At 42.5% G+C, this 21,688-nt stretch overlaps 1 protein-coding gene across 1 annotated transcript in view; it reads right to left on the bottom strand.

The window, feature by feature from the left end:
• Positions 1-19,279, bottom strand: part of GTF2F2 (general transcription factor IIF subunit 2) — a 183,949-nt gene extending 164,670 nt beyond the window's left edge. Inside the window, exons 1-2 of the mRNA XM_063102913.1 lie at positions 19,035-19,279; positions 1,289-1,362 (exon numbers count right to left, since the gene is read on the bottom strand). Coding sequence (XP_062958983.1) covers positions 1,289-1,362; positions 19,035-19,100 — 140 coding nt within the window. The 5' untranslated portion in view covers positions 19,101-19,279. The remainder of the gene's footprint in view (positions 1-1,288; positions 1,363-19,034) is intronic.
• Between the last annotated feature and the right edge of the window lie 2,409 nt (positions 19,280-21,688).

Genomic DNA, 21,688 nt, shown 5'->3' with positions numbered 1-21,688 from the left:
CTACATAGGAAGTAAAGAGAGAGAAAAGAAAAGAACTAAGGACTAAGCCCTGGGGTCATATAACACTTAGAGACTGAGAAGATGAGAAGTTAGCAATAGAGACTGAGAAGAAACGGCCAATGAGGGAAGAGGAAAAGAGAGTGGTGTCACAGATATGAAGTGAGAAATGCATTTCAGGAAATAGATGATCAACTCTGTCAAATTCTATTGAAGGTAAATTAAGAGGGCTGCTAGTTGGCTCTTAGATTTAAGAATGTGGATGTAGCAGATTGTAAAAAAGGAACACAAATTATTTGCAGCAACTCCCATCAACAGGTAGAGTCTATTGTCCTACTTTGAATCTGGGCTTGGCCATATGAGTTGCTCTGGACAACAGGACCTTAGCAAACATGACTCAAGCACAGACTCACTGGGGCTTCCCTTCTATTTTGCTACTACGAACTCTTCCACCATCATGTGAATGAGCATGCTGGAACGAAACAAATGGCTGGTGCCTCAGCTGATATCTAGCCAACCAATCACAGACACAAGTGAGGTCATCCTAGCCAGGAAGGCCAGCCAGGTCAGCCCCAACCAGAAATGTTCCATAGAAATATAAGCAAATATAATGGTTTTTGTTCTAAGCCACCAAGTTTTGGAGTGGTTTGTTATGAAGCAAAAACTAATTGATAAAGAAGAGAATATTGGTAACAGACAAGAGTAGGCATGGGAATCTGACTGGAGTTGGATTAAGAATACATGGACAAAAAGAATAGAACACAAGGCCTCCAGATGACACCAGCTGAGCTCTGGAGGCTTCCCTTTCTAACAAGACCATTTCCTCAACCAGGAAACTACACTGTTACATTGTTTACTAGATGTTCCCTGCCCCGTTCCAAAGCCTCTATAAATAGATACAGTGGCACAGTGTCAAAGTCCTTCTACTGAAGAACTTTCCTTGGTGCATCCAGTTATGCCCCACCCATGAACACTTCCTTGCAGGATGTAGAGAGGATGGACGGATGGGAGAACTACATTCTCTGCTGCTTCACTACCATAAAGTTTTACCAATGAATTTGAAGTTATATGTACACCACCTGTCACTAGGGGTATGAGTGTGAGCATAAGCATGTAAGTACGTAAGCATGTCTCCTTACAGGGCACCTAACCATTTCTTGACAAGCCTTGACACGCACATTATTCCTCATTTCCCAAGTAAATTCTCTATGTGATCAAGAATATTTCAAAGCCCCTGTAAAATTTTCAATAAACAGCTATTTCAAATGTCAACAATATGTAAATAACTTACTTGGCAATCCGCAGTTTCCCAACTTCACCTCTTCCGGGGGCTTTAGCCCACTGCTGTGACAAATATTTAGGAACCTAAAACAAAGTAAAACATTAATAAGACTGTATTTTAGATCTTTTTAAACATATACTGTTTCTATTTTATTTTCTGCTTCTATATAATCACCAAGTTTTCACTGTATGTCTTGTACTATAAGGGATACTAAGACACATAAGAAATGATTTAGTTCTCAAAGGGCTTAAAGTCAATCTAGTTGGTGACACAAAACTAACGCAGTGTCAAATAAATTAATGATAATAAATTGCTAACGAATAAGTCCAATAATACATCAGAGAAGAGGAAGACTACCAGAAAAAGCTTCTCAGAGGAGGATGATACTCTGACTAGAGTGATTTTTTTTAGAGACACCACTGGGTTTAAGATGATTTCAAAAGTCAAGTTTTATTATGTATAATACTGTAACTTTAACTACTATAATGTAGGATCTGCTGAAATAAAAGGAATATTAAATGTAAGAGCTAACATTTACATACTACTACTTTCCTGACAGTGTCAATAAGCACTTTACATAGACAAATGCATTTTATCCTCTCATCAGTACCTATTAAGTAGGTACTATTAATTGCCCCCATCTTACAGATGATGAATCTGGGGTACCCAGAGATTATATAACTTACGCAAGGTTATATAATTAGCAAATGATGGAGAGAGGAATCAAACCCAGGCACAGTCTGGCTACAGAATTTATGTTCTTAACCAATATACTATATTTTGTCTTTAACTGAACGCATGCAATCAGAGGGGTTTCAACTCTCAAAAAGGGAAAGGGAATAAGGTGTGCTAAATTCCTACTATGTATTCTTTCTCATTTCATCTAAGAAATTGGACTCTGGAATCAGTACATACTTTTAAGGTTATCCTATTATGAGGAGTAAATGAGATACTACGTGCAAAGTATGAAGCATAATGTCTTAAAATAAGTACTCAATGAGTATTAGGTGTCATAATTATTTCTCACCATAATCTTGGAATGATAACATGAACGTGAATGCATAACTGAGTCAGAGACAGCTGCCAAAGCTGGAAAAGAAAAAAAAAGAAATTCTTCCTAGCAAGACTTCATTTGCCAAAAAAACCCACTTGACTATTTGTTAGTATCTGTTACTGCAGTACCAGATACAGTAAAAATTCAGGAATAGAAGGGTTAAAAGAAGAACCTGATGTTGTTTGTTCAATTATGTATGCATTCTTCACACTAAAACTTATTAAGCAACTATTATGTGTCAGACAATATGCTAGAGGTTGGGAAAAGAGGAAGGGGGAAGGCAGCCAAGCGTATGAGGTACCATGCTAGACATTTTACATCCATTATCCCATTTAATCCTTCCAATCACCTTGCAAAATTACTATCATTCTCTTCATTCTACAGATAGAAAACTGAGGCTCAGAGGATTGAAATAACACAACTAGTATCAGACACAAGACTTGACTCCAGATTGGTCTGATGTTCACTTTGCTACACCATACTGCCTTCTCAGGACTGCAAACACACTGAAGAATAGTATCTAAAAGATCTATGGGAAAGAGTGTTTTAACGATTCACAACTTAACAAACTTTCAACTACACTGTACTCCATTCATTCAAACAAGCTTAGAGGATTTGGCAAACTCCTTATGGTAACTGCATCTACCCAGTAGGTCTCTTTCAATTATGGGTGACAGAAAACCCTCTTAAATATAAAAGAGGACTTATTGACCCAACTAACTAAAAATTCCAGAGCTTTAAGGTGGCTTGATTAAGGGCTCAAATGATGTCACCAGGACTCTTTCACCATTTACCTATTCTCTCTCCCATGTTGCCTCAATTATTTGACAGACATCCCCACTATGTAGCAAGATAGCTGAAGGAGCCCCAGAAGAGCAAAAGTATCTCAAAACTCTCTAGCAAAAATTTGTCTCTCATGGCTCGATTAGGGCATGTGACCTTCCTCGGACCTACCACTGTAACTAGATATGAGATACTTTCACTGGCCAGCCAAAGTCAATGACATCTTTGGGGAACAGCAGTCAACACCATTAGAATCACACAGACTAAAAAGAGGGAGCAATGGTTTCCACAATTAAATCAAGGTGCTTTACAATGTCAGGATAAGTGGATACTGGTTAGTCAAAGAAGCAAATGTCCACAACATTACCTGTCAGAACTAAATACAGGATCTAATACTTTTCTTCACTGTATTCCAAGTTACTGGATCAATGAGCCCTATATTTAGATACCCTTAAGACTTTCTCATCACCAACAGTATCCCTTTCCATGATCTGTATTTCAAGCAAGTGCTATGACCTCTATCTCCTAACTTCCCAGCTCTCTCTTCAGTACTTCAACTCCAACAATTCTTCTTTCCCTTCAATTCACTGACTAATCAACATCTTCTCACTGCCCCATCTGCTTCTGTCCTCACTTCTCTCTTTAATGAACCTAGATTTCATGGTCCATTATAATCATTCCTTTCTTCTGTCTCCCTCCATCATACTGGCCTGGTGGAAACTTAATCCTCATTAAAACCTTCTCCTTATTACTGATCTATTTATCATTTTACTTTATTGTGTTATTCTTCAGTTTCTGTCACACTTGCACCTAAGCAGCTGAAGAAAAACAATCATGCTTACTGGTCTCACTTTAAATACATGGCTATGAACATCAAGTAAGCCCTTAGTGATGCCTGTCAATCACATCTACATCTCCTGTCAATTATCTCCCCCACTCCAGATGATTCAAATGTTCTCCTTATTTCTCAAACCTACAGCATCTTTTCCTTCCTCCACCCTCTGTGCTGATGACCTGACTTCCTCTTCCACTGAGAAAAGGCAAACAAAAGAGAACTTCTAAATCTACCAATGGCCACAGTTCGACCTTTTCATACTGCTTTCCCCTCTTAAAACAATGGACAAACATGGCCAATCACTCCACTTGTGCACTAAATTTCTTTTCCTGTTGTCTAATCAAGGACATTTTTCCTTCAGTTCTACCCTTTCTCTCCTCTACCCACTTCTCTACCAAATCATTCCCATCAGAATAATAATAATGACAATAATAACAACACTCACAAAGTGCTCACTAAATGTGGCAGGAAGACTTTAAGATGGTTCCCAATGATCCCCACCTGCTGATATCATACCCATCCACCTGCTTGTGTAATCCCCTCTCCTTGAGTGTGAGCAGGACCTGTGACTCATAACAAAGGTGATGGGATGTTACTTCTATGATTAGCTGTATACGATTGTGACTTGTCTTGTTTCTCTCATTGCATTCTCATTTTGCACACTTTGATGAAGCAAGCTGCCACGTTGGAGAGGCCCATGTGGCAAAAAAACTAAGGGCAGGTTCCAGTCAAGAGCCAGCTAGGAAGTTAAGACTCTCTCAGTCCAACAATCTTGGAGAAATTGAATTCTGCCAACAACCACATAAGTTTGGAAACAATCCTTCCCCAGTCAAAACTTCAGATGAGAATGCAGCCCTGGCTGACACCCTGACTGCAGCCAGTGAGAGACTCTAAAGCAGAGGAGCCAAGTAAGCCATGCAAGGACTACTGGCCCAGAGAAACTGTAAAATAATAAACATTTGTTGCTTTAAGCTAAGAGTGTGGTAATAGGTTATAGAGCAATAGATAACTAATACATTAAGCAACAAGCACTCTTCTAAATGCTTTAAATATATTAACCATTTAATCCTCACACAATCCTATTATTTTCTCCATTTTACAAGTGAGGAAACTGAGGCATGGGGAGGATAATTAATTTGCTCAAGATCACACACCTAGTAAGGGCAGACTCTACAATCCTTTCCACTCACTGCCCCATTTCTCTGCCTCTCTTCACAACAAAACTCCTTGAGAGAGCTACGTTGGCTGCCTACACTTAACGTCTCTGCCACTTTGTTTGAACTTACTCTAGACAGGCTTTCCTCCTTACCACTCCACTGAAACTGATCACAGGGTTTCCAGAGATCTCCATATTGACAAGACAATGTTTAGTCCTCATCTTACACACCTATCAACAACGTTTGAGAACTAAGTATTTCCTCCTCCTTTGAACACTTTCTTCATTTGGTTTCTCAGTCACCACATCCTCTTGATTTTCCTTCTATTTCTCTGGACCTCCTTTTTGTCTCTGCATCTAGATTCTTATCTTCCCAACTGACCTCTTAACTTCATAGGACCCTGATTCAGTCCTCAGACCTCTCCTCTTCCCTATATACTCGTACACTCAATCTTACATAATCTCATCCAGTCTCAGGGCTTTAAATACCATCTGTTTAATGACAACTCCCAAATTTATAACAAGCCCAGGGTCTCCCCCAAAGTCTCAACTTTTACATGCTACTGCCTACTCAAACTCTCTATCTGAATATTCAGTAGGCATATCAAACTTAAAATCTCCACACTAAACTCTTATTTCTCCCTCATACACCTGCTCCTCCTGCAATTTTCCATATCTCTGTAAAAGGGAACTCCATTCTTCCAGGCACTCAGGCTGAAACCTTGGAGTCATTCTGAATGTCTTTTTTTCTAACACTCCACATCCAACCAACTGACATATCCTGTGAGCAACATTTTTAAATTATATGCAGAATCCAGCCCCTTCTCACCAATTCCAGAGTTACTATCCTAGTCTAAGCCATCATCATCTCTTACATAATTACCTTAACAGCCTTCTAACTGATTTCCTTGCTTCCACTCTTGCCTACGTACGGTTTATTCTCAATACAGCAGTTAGGGTGATCATCTTACACCATAAGTCAGATGACACTGTGCTGTGGATTGAATTATGTCCCCCGAAGTCCACATATTAGAGATTTAACGCACACTGTGCCAGTGTTAAGAGGGTGGGAAATCCTATTATGGTAATTGAAAGGAGGGGCCTTGAAGAATTGATTAGATTGTGAGGACTATGCCCTAGAAATGGACTAATTACCCATTAATCCTAGTAAATGGATTAATAAACTGATGGTTTAATGGTGGTCATGGGCATGGTTCTTAGGGCTTTAAAAGGAGAGCATGTGAGAGTCTCTCTCTGCTCTGACATCCGCCATCTCACAACGTCATACCCTGCGTCACTGAAGTCATCACAGAAGAAGGCTGTCACCAGATGTGTTCCCTGGATTTTGGACTTCCCAGCCTTGGAAACTATAAGTGACAAATAGTGTTTCTTTATAAATTACCCAGTTTCAGGTATTTCTCTTATAAGCAACGGAAATTTACATACTGTTCTGCTCAAAACCTTTTCATTTATTTAACATACATCTACATAGTGCTTACTAAGTGTATCAGGTACTTTCCCAAGCACTTTACAAATATTACTTCATTTAATCCTTATAACAATCCTATCATCATCCTGTTTTGAAGATGAGGAAACTGAGGCACCAAAAGTCACTATTTTCCCAGAGTCTCAAAAGCCAGGATTCTAACCTAGGCAGTCTGGCTCCACAGTCCATGGTTAGTCACCATGTCATGCTGCCTCTCTATGGCTACTAGCTTTCCATCTCACTCAAAATAAAAATCCTATAATGTCTTAGATGATCCAGCCCCTACTATCCCATAATCTCATTTCCTACTACTCTCCCTCTCACTCACCTGGCTCAAAACAAGCAGTCCTGTGAACGGTCCCAGCATGGTCCCCTCTGAGGACCTTTGATTTGCTGTTAATTCTGTCTGGAACACTCTTCCCACAGATATCTGCAGGGCATGTGCCATAAATTCATTTAGATCTCTGCTCAAGGACCACCCTATCAATGAGGCCCTCCCCCACCTTATTTAAAATAGCATCCCCAGTTACTTTCTAGACACTTTACCTTGCTTTATTTTTCTTCAGAGCAGTTACCACTTACTATATACGTATTGGTTTATTATCTGTTCTCCCTCCCACAATGTAATCTGCATAGGCAGATACTGCTTTGTGTCTTTTGTTTACTGCCATATCCCATAGCAGGAGCATAGTTATTATTTTAATGACTGGATATTATTGAAGAAACACTGTTACTAGCTACTATTAATGTAATTGCAATAATGGTAATATTGAAATATACCCAGAATACAGAATTTAATTTTAATACACCACATTTCATTCTCGGAGAGAAGCCTTATTTCAGAGGTCTACCTTAAAATAAGGTGGAAGAAAGGGAAATGTCAATAGTGGAGTGGGGTATTTTCCAACCAGCTACCTTCCCTCACTGCTGATTCCTTGAAATACTGACTATATAGGCTTCCAGTAAAGATGGCAGAAGAGATGGTCCCCAGCATCACTTTCTCCCCCAAATCAACCAATTTATAACTATTAAAAAGCAACAACAGCCAAGCTGGGGCTGCTAGAGCTCAAGGGAAAAGGAGAGACCTGCACAGTTCATGAAGGCAGATGAAGCCACGATGAAAGAAAGGACCACTGTGACAATTTCGAGCCCCAGCCACTTAAAGTCTGGAGCTGGTGAGCACATGGAGCAAGAGCTGGCAAAAGCTGCTGCTGTGCCCTTTGTATGAAGTTGCTAGGCGATGGCAGAGGAGAAGAGGGCCTTGGTGGCCTCCAGGCCAGCAAGACCACTAACAGGGTTCCCGTGGACCCACAGAGGAGCAAGGAACCACAGACAACTGAAAAAAAGGAGCCACTCAGAGGCCAGTGAGTCATTGCAAGGGACTGGCATGTGGCCCATCCCATGGGAAGTGTTTAGAGTGCAGGGGTTGGGGAGATGTGCCCACCAGGGGAACATTGAGGCACAGCACGGATAGCTGATCTGCCCTCCAATCAGCACAGGACCACTCAGTGGAGACCAGTCAGGAATACAGAACTGCAGGAGGTGCAGTTTGCTGAAAAGACTCAATCCCAGGTCAGAGTTTCCACACAACCCAGGTGCACCAGACCTCACAAGATCTGGAAGTACATACAAGGTCAACTACTAAAACCTGAGCTGCATAAAAAGCCTTCCCCTGAGAATCAACAGAAAAGCAGCAATTTAGCTTAACCACAGGAAATTCCCCCATTTTAGAAGTAAGCAAAGGACAACAAATTAGTTCCAGAGCATAGTTTAAGTGGTGGGAACAGTGAATAATCCAACAAAGAACTGAAAGAAAAAACAAAATACCCACTGATCTGAGACAAAGTTCTGATATTAACCAGTAAAGGTCTAACACCACCAAAGAACACCTATAAAACCTAGAAAAACCAGAATCCCCCTGGGCTCCCAAGCCTGGGAGGGGGAATGGCCAAGCACGCCCCACCCAACATCCACTACCAGCCCAGTGACGACCATCAAGCTGCCGCAGGGTGCACCCCAGGCTCTCAGGCCAAGGCGGTGGAGGGCTGAGGGCCTCAGCCACACCTCCTCCCAACATCCACAACCAGCCCAGCGATGACCACTCAGCTGCCACAGGAAGTGCCCTGTGCTACCAAGCCAGGGTGGTGGGGGGCCAATGGCCTCGGCCACGCTCCTCTGACATCTGCAACCAGCCCAGCAATGATCACCAAGTCTCTGCAGGAAGTGCTCCAGGGTCCCAAGCCTGGGCGGTGGGGGGCCGAGGGTTTTGGTCACACCCCCAACATGTGCCTCAAGCCCAGAAATAACCCAACTGCCACTGGAAGCCCCCTGGTCTCCCCTGCCAGAATGAGTGGGGCCACAGGCCTCGATCATGCCTCCCCTTCTTCTCCCTTTTCCCACCCTATATCCCTCCCTCCTCCCCTCTCCTTCTTCCCCCCACTGCTCTGCAACAGCATCTTAGAATGAGGCATGGAGCCAGGGGAAGCCAAACCCAGCTGTAAGTAGGCAAGCTGCTGCCACCACCCCAGGGCACCACCAGGGTCCTGAGGCATGAAGCCAGGAGAAGCCAAACCCAGCTGCAACTAGGAAAGCTTCTGCCACCACCCAGGAGCCCCATCAGGGTCCTGGGGCACAGAGTGGGGGGAAGCCGAACCCAGCCACAAACAGGTAAAGAACACACCAAAAACACCATTTCCACGCAGGTAGCCCACCATAGCCATCTCAATTGCTATGGCTGCCATGATAGTGGCTAGTCTCTATAGCAGCAGTCACAGCCACCATGCAAAGGGTACACCAGACTCTCAACTGCATTGACACAGGAGAGGCACCAGCAGAGACCAAAAATAAATAAATAAGAAGAGGTCCTCTCTCTCCACAAAACACACTCCAGAGTAATAGAAAAAGCACCTGATTTACGATAATAGGCGAGGACTTAATCACACCAGCCTCAGTACTAGACAGATCATCTAGGCAACAAACCAACAGAGGAACAGTTAATCTATCAGATGGAGAGAACAAATCTACGGTTATCAGAGGGAGGAGAAGGATGGGAGGGGGTAGGGGAGAGATTGGATAAGGGGCAAAAAGAATAAGTATGCTTTATAACAATGAATACGTTAATAAAAAATAAATTTTTTTAAAAAAGAAATACTGTTAAGATAAAGAGAACACGAGAATGTTTTGGAGCCTTGGAACTCCTTGATGAGACCATACTTCTTCAATAGGTCAGAATTTTCTGTGATCAAACTGCTGGAGACTACAATTTAGGCCTTCAAACAACAAAAAAATAGTTCTAAGTGAAGTAACTGTATGTCATACACTAAAATCAATTTAAGAATTAAATTCAGTACAATAAATTGTACCTAACACAAGCAATTGCCAACTTAAAAGAGACTGTGTTCCAGAAGTTAACTGATAAAAAACAAGTTGAGCTCATACTGCATTGTCAACATTGTTATAATAAAACTGTAGGTTCCCAGAGAAGTCCACCAGCTTATTTAATTCAGAAAGTTGTAAAATACTATATACCCTTGCAATGAAAAACAGAATACAATAAGGACAGCATATTAATTATATATAAATCTCTACACCAAGAGCTTCTGGAAATGGGCTTCCCAGAAGTCCCAGACCATTAAATCTGAAAAGAGAGAGAGAGAAGTAGAAGAAAAAACAATGGTATATATGGTTCCAAGGCTCCAAAACACTCTTGTCATGTATCACTTGTAAGGTATCTGTGTTGTTTCCACTGTCTCCACACTCTCGAAAATGAGACAGAAAAAAAGGCAATAGGTACAACAGGGGATGTTTTCTCAGATTTCCCAAGATCAGAGAAGTGACAGGAAATGACTCAATTAAGCATTATTTTCTCACTTAAGCATTATTTCCTCAAGGAAACCTCCCTTGACTCCCTAGACTAGGTCAAGTTTGTTATTCACACTCACAGAACAATATTCCTTGCTTCAGCGTCCTCTGTTTGTAATGTTTTCATTAGGACTAATATTTGATTGATGTCTGTCTCCCACATAGGCTATAAACCCTAGTTAATAAAGCATGGACCATATCTGTTTTGCTCACTATAACATACTCAGAGCCTACCACAGTGACTGCCAATCACTGAAAGATTGTTGGATGAATCAATCTGCCCACCCATTCACTCAGGCTGGGCAAAGTAATAAGGTCAATCCTGCCTTTGAAACCAAAGCATTAAGGTGACATGTACAGAAGTTATTCTAAGCTTCTTTGCCAACTTCACTTCATCAAATACCTAGTTCCCCAACTACTACTCTCCAAAGCCCTGCTTCTCTCAGAGTACAAGAAAATTAAGGGCACTGTAGTGTACACTGCAATGTAACACACATTCCTCCTTGAGAGAGTTTGGATGTGCTGTACTCGCCAAAACTCATGTGGAAATCTGATCCCCAATGTGGCAGTGTTAGGAGCTGTTTGAGTCATGGGGACAGATCCCTTATGAATGGATTAATGCTCTCCCTGCATGAGATCTCACTCTATTAGTTCCCACCACAGCTGGTTGTTTAAAAGGCCTTGGCACCTCCCCTCTCTCTCTCTTGCTTCCTCTCACCATATGATCTGCTTGTTCCCACCGGCTACCTGCCGTTTTCCCACCATGAGTAGAAGCAGCCTGAGGCCTACCACACACAGCTGTCCCAGAATCGTAAGCCAAATAAACCTCTGTTCTTTATAAATTACCCAGTCTCAGGTATTCTGTTGCAGCAACACAAAACAGACTAATACATCCCTTTACGATTGAAGGCCTTATTCCTCCAGGTGCTGGGAGCGTGGCTGGCAGGCAGCCCTCTTTGGAATTGTTCCACTGAAGAGAGACCCCTTGCCAAAGACTATACCCTCTTCTTGAGGGAAACCACATCCAGTGATTGGTGGACACAGGGTATACCTCACTGCAACTCAGGACAACTCTGGAGGGCTCCCTGTGGAGTAATCTTTGGCTTTCCTTGAAGCTGCATCACACCCTCTGTCCAGTCCTGCTTAAATCCTTTCCCTTCCACAGGTGCTGATCCCAAGAGCACTCCCTAATAAACCCCTGCATGCTAATCCCCATCTAAGAATCAGCTCCCCACAGAACCCAATCTATGACAGCCACTGTTTACTCCCATGTTTTCTTAAAGTTCAAGATACGGAGTTGAGAAGACCAAAGACACAGAAACGAAGTCTCCACCTCACCTCTGAATCTACAGGGAAATAACCCATTAAAGAGACCCATGGGGGAAAAGAAAAGACATTTCCTATTGCGGGCATAAGCTTCATAGCTATACAGACCTACATTTGAATCACTTCCATGCTTGGGCAAGATAATTAACCTCACTAGCCTCAATTTTATCATCTGAAAAATGTAGATAATTAGTACCTACTTCACAGGTTTGCTTCATAAAATACTTTGCACATAAAAAATGTAAGTTCCTTTTCTCCTACTATCCACGGGGCTTTGGAGTATCACCCATTCCAGTTTCATCTCTACCTGGTATATAGCTTTCTCTTTGGTCACCAATGCTCAAATGCTTGTTTGTCTATGTAGAAATAAAAGCTGAGCCTTGTGGCACTTGAGCTGTTGAATGAAGGACATCACTCACATTCACGTCCATCCCTCTTGTCCTGATCCTCTCCTCCAACAAACGTTAGTCAAAATGTTTACAAGAAGAAGTTTGAATGGTTAGAAATACATCTTTCTGTGGGCTGAAAAGCTTTTGGTTATACCTAGTGCAGGTCTTGTCAATACCCCCACCTCTCCATTCCCACCGCAGAAGATAGCATTTCTTATCATTCAGGTCTGTTTTAGTCAGTTTTGTGTTGCTGTAACAGAATTACCTGAGACTGAGTAATTTATAAAGGAAAGAGGTTTATTTGGCTTATGATTCTGGGACAGCTGCATCTGGCACGGGCCTCAGGCTGCTTCTACTCAGGGCAGAAAGTGACAGGCTGCCGGTCAGTACGAGCAGATCACATGGCAAGAGGAAGCAAGAGAGAGAAGCAAGAGGTGCCAGGATCCTATAAACAATAAGCTCCCACAGGAACTAATAGAGTGAGAACTCACTCATTACTCTCCCCTCCCCCAGGGAGAGCATTAATCCATTCATAAGGGATCCGCCCCCATGACTCAGTTTCCAACACTGCCACATTGGGGATCAAATTTCCACATGAGTTTTGGAGGGGACAACACATCCAAACTCCATCAAGATCCCAGTATGAAATTCATGACTTACAAAAATCCCACCCCTAATAACCTTGCCAGCTTTATCTCCTCTTCTTCCTCATCATGTACCTTACCCTCCAGTCAACCATAACTCAAGAAGATAGTTCTTCCAGACGTCTAAATATTAGAAGCCAAACAAAAGAACTGTGCTAAAACATTTTTAAACATCATCCAATTTTTTAATCATGATTTTGTATAGTGTGTAAAGTAGTGGTGCGCCCGCCTGGCAACTTAACAGCTGCATAAACTAAGCAATACAAACAGGGTAGTGCAAGCTACAAGGAACCAGCTCCCTGAAAAGGTAAAAACTGTAGCTAATTCTATGTTTTGGCAGGTGACAGCTATTGTAAAAGTATTAAATCCAACATGTTTACTATCTATCAAAACTTGTTAGGATCATCATTCTCTTACAGATTTAAGATATTTTTAAACTCCAGAAATGGCATTTCATTAGTCCAGAACAGTAGAGGTCCTGGATATTCTGGTAAACCACCTACTACTGTATTTGCTTTTTCCTAAACATACTCTATTTCTCCTCAGCCCGGCTGGGAAGTTTCTTCTAACTAATCAACTCCATAGGCTCTTCTTAAATGTCATCTTCTCCATGAAATCTCCATGGCCCCATTCTGGCCAGATTAACATTATTTTCCTGCTCTAAATTCTCAGAGATCTTATATTCATACATATAGCTCTTACTATATTTATCCTGTTCTATACCTGTCTAGTGATGTAACTACTTAAATATATAAAGATGATCCATAAACTTTGAGATACTCTAGGAAGAAACCCAGACTTCCAATCAAGATGGTGGAATAAACAGTCCCCAGCATCACTCTGTCCCACAATTAACCATTTACAACTGTTAAAAAGCAACGACTGCCAAGCTGGGGCCACAATAGCTCAGGGAAGAGGAGAGACCAACAAAGTTCATGAGGCAGGTGAAGCCACGATGACAGAAAGAAAGGACTGCTGCAACCATTTGGAGCCCCAACCATTTCAAGGCTGGCCCTGGTGAGCACACAGAGCAAAAGCTGGCAAAAGCCACTGCTGTGCCCTTTGTATGAAGTTATTGGAGACTGCAGAGGAGAAGAGGGCCTTGGTGACCCCCAGGCCAGCAAGACTACTAACAGGGTTCCTGTGGACCCACATACAAGTGAGAGGCCACAGCCAACAGAAAAAAGAAGCCACTCAAGGCCAGTGAGTCATCACAAGGGACTGGCACACAGCCTACCCCTTGGGAAGTGTTTGGAGTGCAGGGGGTGGGGGAGATGGGCCCACGGGGAGAACACTGGAGCACAATATGGACAGCTGATCTGTCCCCCAGTCAGCACAGGACCATTCAGTGGAGACTGGTGAGGAATATAGAACTGCGGGGGATGCAGTTTGCTGAAAAGATGCAGTCCCAGACCAGAGTTTCCACACAATCCAGGTGTACCAGACCTCACAAGACCTGGAAGAGCTTACAAGATCAACAATTAAAATCTGAGCTGCACAAAAAGTCTTCCCCCAAGAATCAGCAGCAAAGCAGCAATTTAGCTCAACCACAGAGTTCAAGTGCTGGTTCCAACAGGAAGCTCCTCCATTTTAGAAGTAACCAAAGTACAACAAATTAGTTTCAGTGCAGAGTCTAAGTGGTGGGAATAGAGAATAATCCTACACAGAACTGAAAGAAAACACAAAACACCTACAGATCAGAGACAAAGTTCTGATATTAACCAGTAAAGGCCTAACACCACCAAAGAACACCTATAAAACCTAGAAGGACCAGAAGCCCCCCAGGTTCCCAAGGTGGGGTGGGGGGAGGGCTGAGGGCCTCAGCCACCCCCCAACTTCTGCATCCAGCCCAGCAATGACCACCAGGCCACCACCAGAAGTCCCCTGTGCTCTCCAGCTGGAATGAGAAGGGTGCCAACAGCCTTGACCACACCCTACCCTCCCTCCTTCCTACTCTTCCCATCCTATATCCTTCTCCTTTCCCCTCTCCCTCTCCCCCACAACTGCTCCACAACAACATCTCAGAATGTAAAAAAAAGATAAATAATTTTCTTTTAAAAATTAAGCCAGGGACCGGCCCCCCCACCCACAACCAGGCAAACAGCCAGTGCCTCAGGGCCACCCAGAGTCCTGAGGCATAGAGCTCTGGGCCATGGACTCCCCTCACATTCAGGCACACCACCAGCACCAAGGAGCATGCCAAAAACATCACCTCCATGTGGGTGGCCCACCATAGCCACCACAGTAACCACAGCAGCCGTGAAAGTGTCTAGATGTCACAACCACCATGAAGATGGTCCACCAGCCACTGGGGTGCAATGACACAAGGAGAGTCACCAGCAGAGACCAAAGAAAAGAAGAGGATGTCTTTCTCCACAAAGCCCATTCCAGAGTGACAGAAGAAGCAGCTTCTCTATGATAATATTGGGGGACCTGAACACACCTCTCAGCACTGGACAGATCATCTAGGAAACAAATCAGCAGAGTAACCCTTCCAGAGGGAGAGAAGAAATCTAGGGTTATCGGTGGTGGGAGGGGGAAGAGAGAAGGGGATAAGGAAAGAATGGACAAGGGGCATAAAGAATAAGTACAATTTGTAACAATATACATACTAGTAATATTGATTTGATCAACATATGTCAACACTGAACACCAAAAATATGTATAATCAATTATTCAATTAAAAAAAATTAAATACTGAAATACTTGGAGAAAAACACCTCTGTGTCTGTCTATTCACCACCCAACATGAAAAAACCGTAGCATCCTAAAAAAAAAGAAACCCACATATTTTACAACAAAGATCAGAACTCAAGGTATTATTTATAAATGGAAACAATATAACAAGAATACACTTGAAATCAATATGGAGTTCCATTCACAACTTCTGATTAGAAGAGAATAAAATATACTTTCTAAGTAACATGTTATATTTTAATATCACACAAAGAATTCTGAAAATGAAATATACCACTACAATTTGATGCACAGCTTCATATCATTTATTCCTATAATTCAGAGATGAAAATCCAAGCATGCTCAAGATATGGGCATGGAAATCACACTGAATGCTAATTCCAGTGCAAATGAAACAAGTTCAAACTATCTGACAGGTGGGTAATTCAAACCCCATTGCCTATTGGGACAACTTTAAGTAGAGCAGAAATAAAAGCTGTCAATTAAAGGGGAACATGAATGAATGTTAGAAGAGAAGTATGTATTTGCTAGCAATTCTCATCCTCCCGCAAAGATAAGGCTGTCAGAGGATAAGAACTGGCAAGAAAGAGGAAATATTTAGCACCTCTCCTTCACACCCTGGAAAGATGTATCTGCAAGTCTGTTCATTTCTTTGATACATACATAAGATTAGAAAAAGAACTACTGCATGCCAAGTTGATATGAGGAAGCAATAAGGTTTCAAACAAAAAATAATCAAAACATTACAACCACCTTTTTAAAACAAGAACAAATCATTGGCTTGAGTTCTTTTTCTATGAGTTGAGTTCTTTTCAGTAAAAATTGTCACCAAATCCTCACAACTTTTACTGGAAAAGCTTCCCTACCTCCTCAGACTTCATTATCACATACCTATGATTCTATGACAATTTTCTAATTCTTACTTTGGTTATCCTTCCCTCTAATTTGTACTGCACACTGCCGAGCTTCCCCCCGCCTGCCCCCAAAGAATCTTTTGCATCCCTGCCTTACTCAAAACTGTCCAAAAGGTTCCTCACTTCCTGTTCCTATAGACAAAAGTTAGGACATATCCATTTCACGAAATGACAATCTGAGTATATGAGTATATCCCAACCTTTATTTACTTAGACCCTCTACTCTAGGGTCTCCTCTTTGTTTTCCAGGACACACCACGTTAACATACGTTTTCAGTCTCGCATTTCAGTTCCACTATGTCCACCCATCCAAATCCCATAAGGCAAACATTTATTGTGCATTACTGAGCTCCAAACACAAATGCATCATCTCAAGTCCCACCATTTTTTCAAGCTCTTTCCTTCAATCTGCAAGGGAGATCTCCTCCTTACTGACTCTCCTCCATTTAACATGCAGTTGGAGAGAGAAATGCCCATTTACTCCATCCTTTATAAGTAATACTGACAGAGCTTTGAGATAAGTCAAATGAGTGCCACAGACTAAGGCTTGGGTTGAAAAATGAGAAATCATGCGTTCATTTGCCACATATCTGTTGAGTAATTATGTTGGAGTGAGTAGGACTGAAGCCACGTTGGGACCTAAAACCACCTGGGCTGCAGGAAATGTTAAAAGACACACCTTTTTTTTCTTAACATGTACTTCTATGAGTTCCCTCTTTTCCCAGGTTTATTTAATATTTTGAACCTTGGTTACTGGGCAAAATAACTATTTACATGAATGTAAAGTTGTTTTCCAGTCAGCCTAGAGCTGCAGACTTGCAATGAGATACATTTCTATCCATACCCTGAAAAACCAAGGAGACATCAGTAAAGCTATGCTGATTCCACTCCTCTAGCAGGACCCTAAGATAACACCAAGCATGGGAACAGAAACCAGACGTGCACCTGGCTCCTTGCACATATCCACAACTCACATCCCCCTCCCTCCTGCTTTTCATTTCCCTCATAACATTCCCTCAACCCCCTCTCTAAAAACCCCTCAGTAAATCTGAGTCTTGGAGATGGCTTTAGGCTAGCCATTCTCCTTCAGGTTTACTGGAGAGATACAGTTAGCCTAATATCTCTCCTCAGGTCATTGATATTCCTGAATTAAGGCTGACTTCCATTTTCACCAACATTTGACTTTTGAGTTATTTACTTTTCTTCAGCGCAGGCAGTCGGACTTGGGTTCAGCAACAAGATTTTTTTTTTTTTTTTTTTTTAAAGATGACCGGTAAGGGGATCTTAACCCTTGACTTGGTGTTGTGAGCACCACGCTCAGCCAGTGAGCAACCGGCCATCCCTATATGGGATCCGAACCCATGGCCTTGGTGTTATCAGCACCACACTCGCCCGAGTGAGCCACGGGCCGGCCCAAGCAACAAGATTTTGACAAACTTAAACCAGGAGCTGAATTCCCTAGGGTAACAGATTTTGGCAAGCCAAGTCAGGTTTTCTTGTTTGGGGCAGGCAGCTGGACTTGGGCCCAGTAACAGATTACCATGTACCAAATACTACTCTGGGTGTGATAGGCAAAGATCCTGTTCTCTTAGAATGTGATTGTGTATGTGTGTTGGGGAAGAGGAGGTAACTCAAGCCAAACACACGCACAGACAATCACTTTACGCTGTGACAAGTGCTTTGAAGAATATAACATAGGTTTGACATGCTAGCAAATGATAAGGAAGCTATGTTTGATAGCTAGACAGGAAGGACCTTTTAGATATAATTGATAAGAACTCAGCCATATGATAAAAGCTAAATAATGCATGAACAAACCAAAAGTTCCTATATTTTATGTGCGGTTCAAAAACTTTCACAATCGTTTTTTTGTTTTTGTTTTTGCTGGCTGGCCGGTACGGGGATCCCACGATTTCATTTTGAATATGCCTAAGTCTCATGAAACTCCTCCAAGAGACAACACTTCCCCCATATAAAAAAATAAAGCACAAAGAGTTGCCCACTAAGGGCTAACCAACATTGCTGTCTTTACATAAAACGTTTATTGAGGGTCAGTTTCAGGAGACCCATCGAACTCTAAAAGAACACTCCAGTCTGAGGTCTCTCCTTCCGTGAGTTCAGAGATCTCTCAGCTCTTCTGAGAGCTCCACTAAGGTCCATCAATCTAAAAGATCACTTTGAGGTTACGCACGGACCAGTTCCACTTTCTGGCAGAGAAAATTTTACAGAGAGCAGATAGTCAACTACCTTATACAGACTAATGACTAAAATCAGTTTCACCAAATGATGCATGGTATTCTTCAGTCTGGGATAAAATGCACCGCTCAAACGAGGGAATACCAAGACACGGCCTCAGGAAAGCCAGGTAGTAGTGAAAGGAAATCTATGCCAGGCAGATTCGGTCTAGTAATTGGCTGAAAAACACTTTGCGTCCATAAATTAATTTCCTCATCTGCAAACGGGAATAACAATAACTCTCACTTCTCAAAATATGTGACGTTCTAACGAGTTGGCCTTAAAAAACTTTAAAAGGCACAAGGGAGCGGGACGGTCTCAAGTTACTTAAACTACTTTTAGGAGGGGCGTAAGTGGGAGCCTCGCGAGCATTACCTTGACCAGCCACACTCCCGTGTTCTGTTTGGCGCCGGTCAGGTCGAGGTCCCCGCGCTCAGCCATGGGTCTGTCGCCGGTGGAGGCGTGCGGGCCGGAGCAGCGGCCCTAGGAGCTGGGATCTGCGGAGCGAGCGTCCGGAACAAAGGGCCAGCCGCGGTGGAAGGCAAACTGTCAGGAACCGGCGTCGCTCACCCGCCAGGATATTGGGAACTCGGGGAAAAAGGAACACGCCGCTGGGAGCCGGGAACTGCGCCTGCGCACCGCCACCGTCAGTACGGCGCGCTGTTGTGGACAAACTTCCTGTTTCAGCAGCTTCTTGAGTGGGCGTGGCTAGTGTAGCTCAGCGATTTTAAAACTTAGAATGGGATGAGCCAAATAGTTAGCAATGAATATAAAGACTAGGTCAGCATAACTGAAGAAAGAGTGTCACAACAGGAAAATAGGGTTTAAAAAGACAAAGCTGTCAGTATGTGTCCAACCCTAGCCAAGGGAGAGACAGCATTTGGAGGACAGGGTCGGTGTAATAACTTGGCGTTCCTGGCCAGACGTCTTTAGCACAAGTGGGCAGTGGGATCGGATTGAATAGCCCTGGGTACATTGAAAACATGCTGTTTCTAGACCTGAGAAGAAAGGGAAGTCTCAACTCAGAGGCTGTCTTGAGCTCTTCTGATTAAGCAAGCAGAGCACATCCCTTTCAGACTCGGGAATAAGAAAGCCAAATGATTAGGTCAGTGACAATACGAATATGTAAGAGCAAACCTGATTGTTTAACTCCTCAGCTCAGTTTCTCTTCCTGCCTCTAGAATAAAATTCAACTTCTCTGCTTCGACTAGGCTCTCTCAATTTGATCCATTTGCACTTCCTGCCACTCACTCCACCACACATCCAACCACGCCAAATCCATAATACTTCCCTGAACACTTCGGGATCTTCCTCAATCATTTCAGAGCCTCTGCACACTCGATTCCCTTCTTCATATGCCCTGTTTTTACCTCACCCTCACTCTCACCCAACCTTCGTGTTGGCAAACTCCTACTTACGTCTCGAATGTCACTTCCTATGAGACCTTTTATCAACTCCCTCAGAGGAAGTTCGTTTTTCTTCACATCGTGTAAGACCCGTGCACTAGGCACAAATCCCACACACGCCAGAGTAGCTCGCTTCACAAAGACCATGAGACAAGAGTCCGCTGCAATCAAGCAAGAGCTGTTTATTTCAGCATGCTGGGTCGCTTTTCATAAGCGGCCCCGAACTTACAATACCAAGGCTTTTTATACAGTTTATTTTTGACAGATTTTCATAACAGGCTGAGTTGTTAATTAGCCGTGGCGCCTTAAGATTTATAGTTAGGCTCAACAGGCCCGCACTGCTAGCACCCCGATAAAAGATGTTACATGTTTATCTTCCCTGGTCCAGCCAGACCGGCTGTCTCCTGGAATGTGTGCCTGGTTCTGCCTTGACTTCTGCCTGACCTCTTTAAAGCTGCTTCACTTAAAATACCTTTAGATATGCTTTCCCCGTTTTTAGTAAGTGCTTACAGGAATAATTTGTGCAAATTAAGCTAAAGTCATATTTCTCTGTTACTTTTCTGTTACAATTTCATAACAGGCTAAGGCTATATAGGTTAGAGTTACAATTTTTTATAACAATCGCAGTGCGGTATTTAGCATACTGCACTATATATAATATACATCTTTACATGTCTGCCTTTACTTTCTAGGCTATGAGCTCCTCCTCAGCAGAAATGGTCCCCCCCCCCAGCTTTACTGAGATATAATTGACACATAAGAAATAGTGCTTTATTCATTTTATATTCACAATGTCTAGCATTGTGTTTGACACATTGTCAAATTTCAGTAGGCTTTGGTTGAATGAACATTCACTGAAGAAACACAAATAGTAAGAATGGCGAGTAATTTATTCAATCACACATCAGAGCCATGCACGAAATCGAAGAAATTCTATGTCTGTGTGGCATAGGGCCAAGAAAAGTTGTCAGGTCTCTGAGATCAGCTGGCAAAACTAATAGGAAAAATAGGAGAGACCAGACTTGTGTTGAAAATGAAGGTTGCATCCTTGTGTGACAGCTTGGGAAAGGGTCTAAAACATAAAAAGGGCAAGGAGATGAAGGGAGCTGCTTTAAGCTTTGACCAAGAAGAAGGAATAAATTAAATTTTGAGAGAAGGAAAGTAAGACATCCTGGAGCATCCTACGAATGGACTTTAGGAATGATTAGAAACTTAGCCTTGATCTATGGGTCATGAGAGGCTTTAAAATGTGTGTGTGTGTGTGTGTGTGTGTGTGTGTGTGTGTGTTTACAGAGATTGGAAACAAATGGCTGAAGAAAAGTCTAGAAAAGAAAGAAAAAAGTGAAGATTTTAAAATGTCTGTTAGGAAAAGAAAAAAAAAAAACCGAGCAATTTATTGATCACCTCTTCCTCATGCAGTGTTGAACAAAGAATCTTCCCTTATCCATCCTTTTTAATCCTGCTTCTAGCTTGAGGAGGAATGTTTACAGAGCTGTAAGAGAAAAGGAGAACATGGTGTCTGTGAACCAGATTCATAGATTTACTCTGGAGACCCACAGGGTGACAAATATTGCAGCCAGATCCCTCACCTTCCTAAGGACCTATTATATGCCAGACACTTGG

This window comes from Cynocephalus volans, chromosome 7 (genome assembly GCF_027409185.1).
Source record: "Cynocephalus volans isolate mCynVol1 chromosome 7, mCynVol1.pri, whole genome shotgun sequence".
NCBI classification, from domain to species: Eukaryota; Metazoa; Chordata; class Mammalia; order Dermoptera; family Cynocephalidae; genus Cynocephalus; species Cynocephalus volans.
Note: the sequence above shows the minus strand (reverse complement) of the source record. Positions and strands in the feature narration are given on the sequence as shown.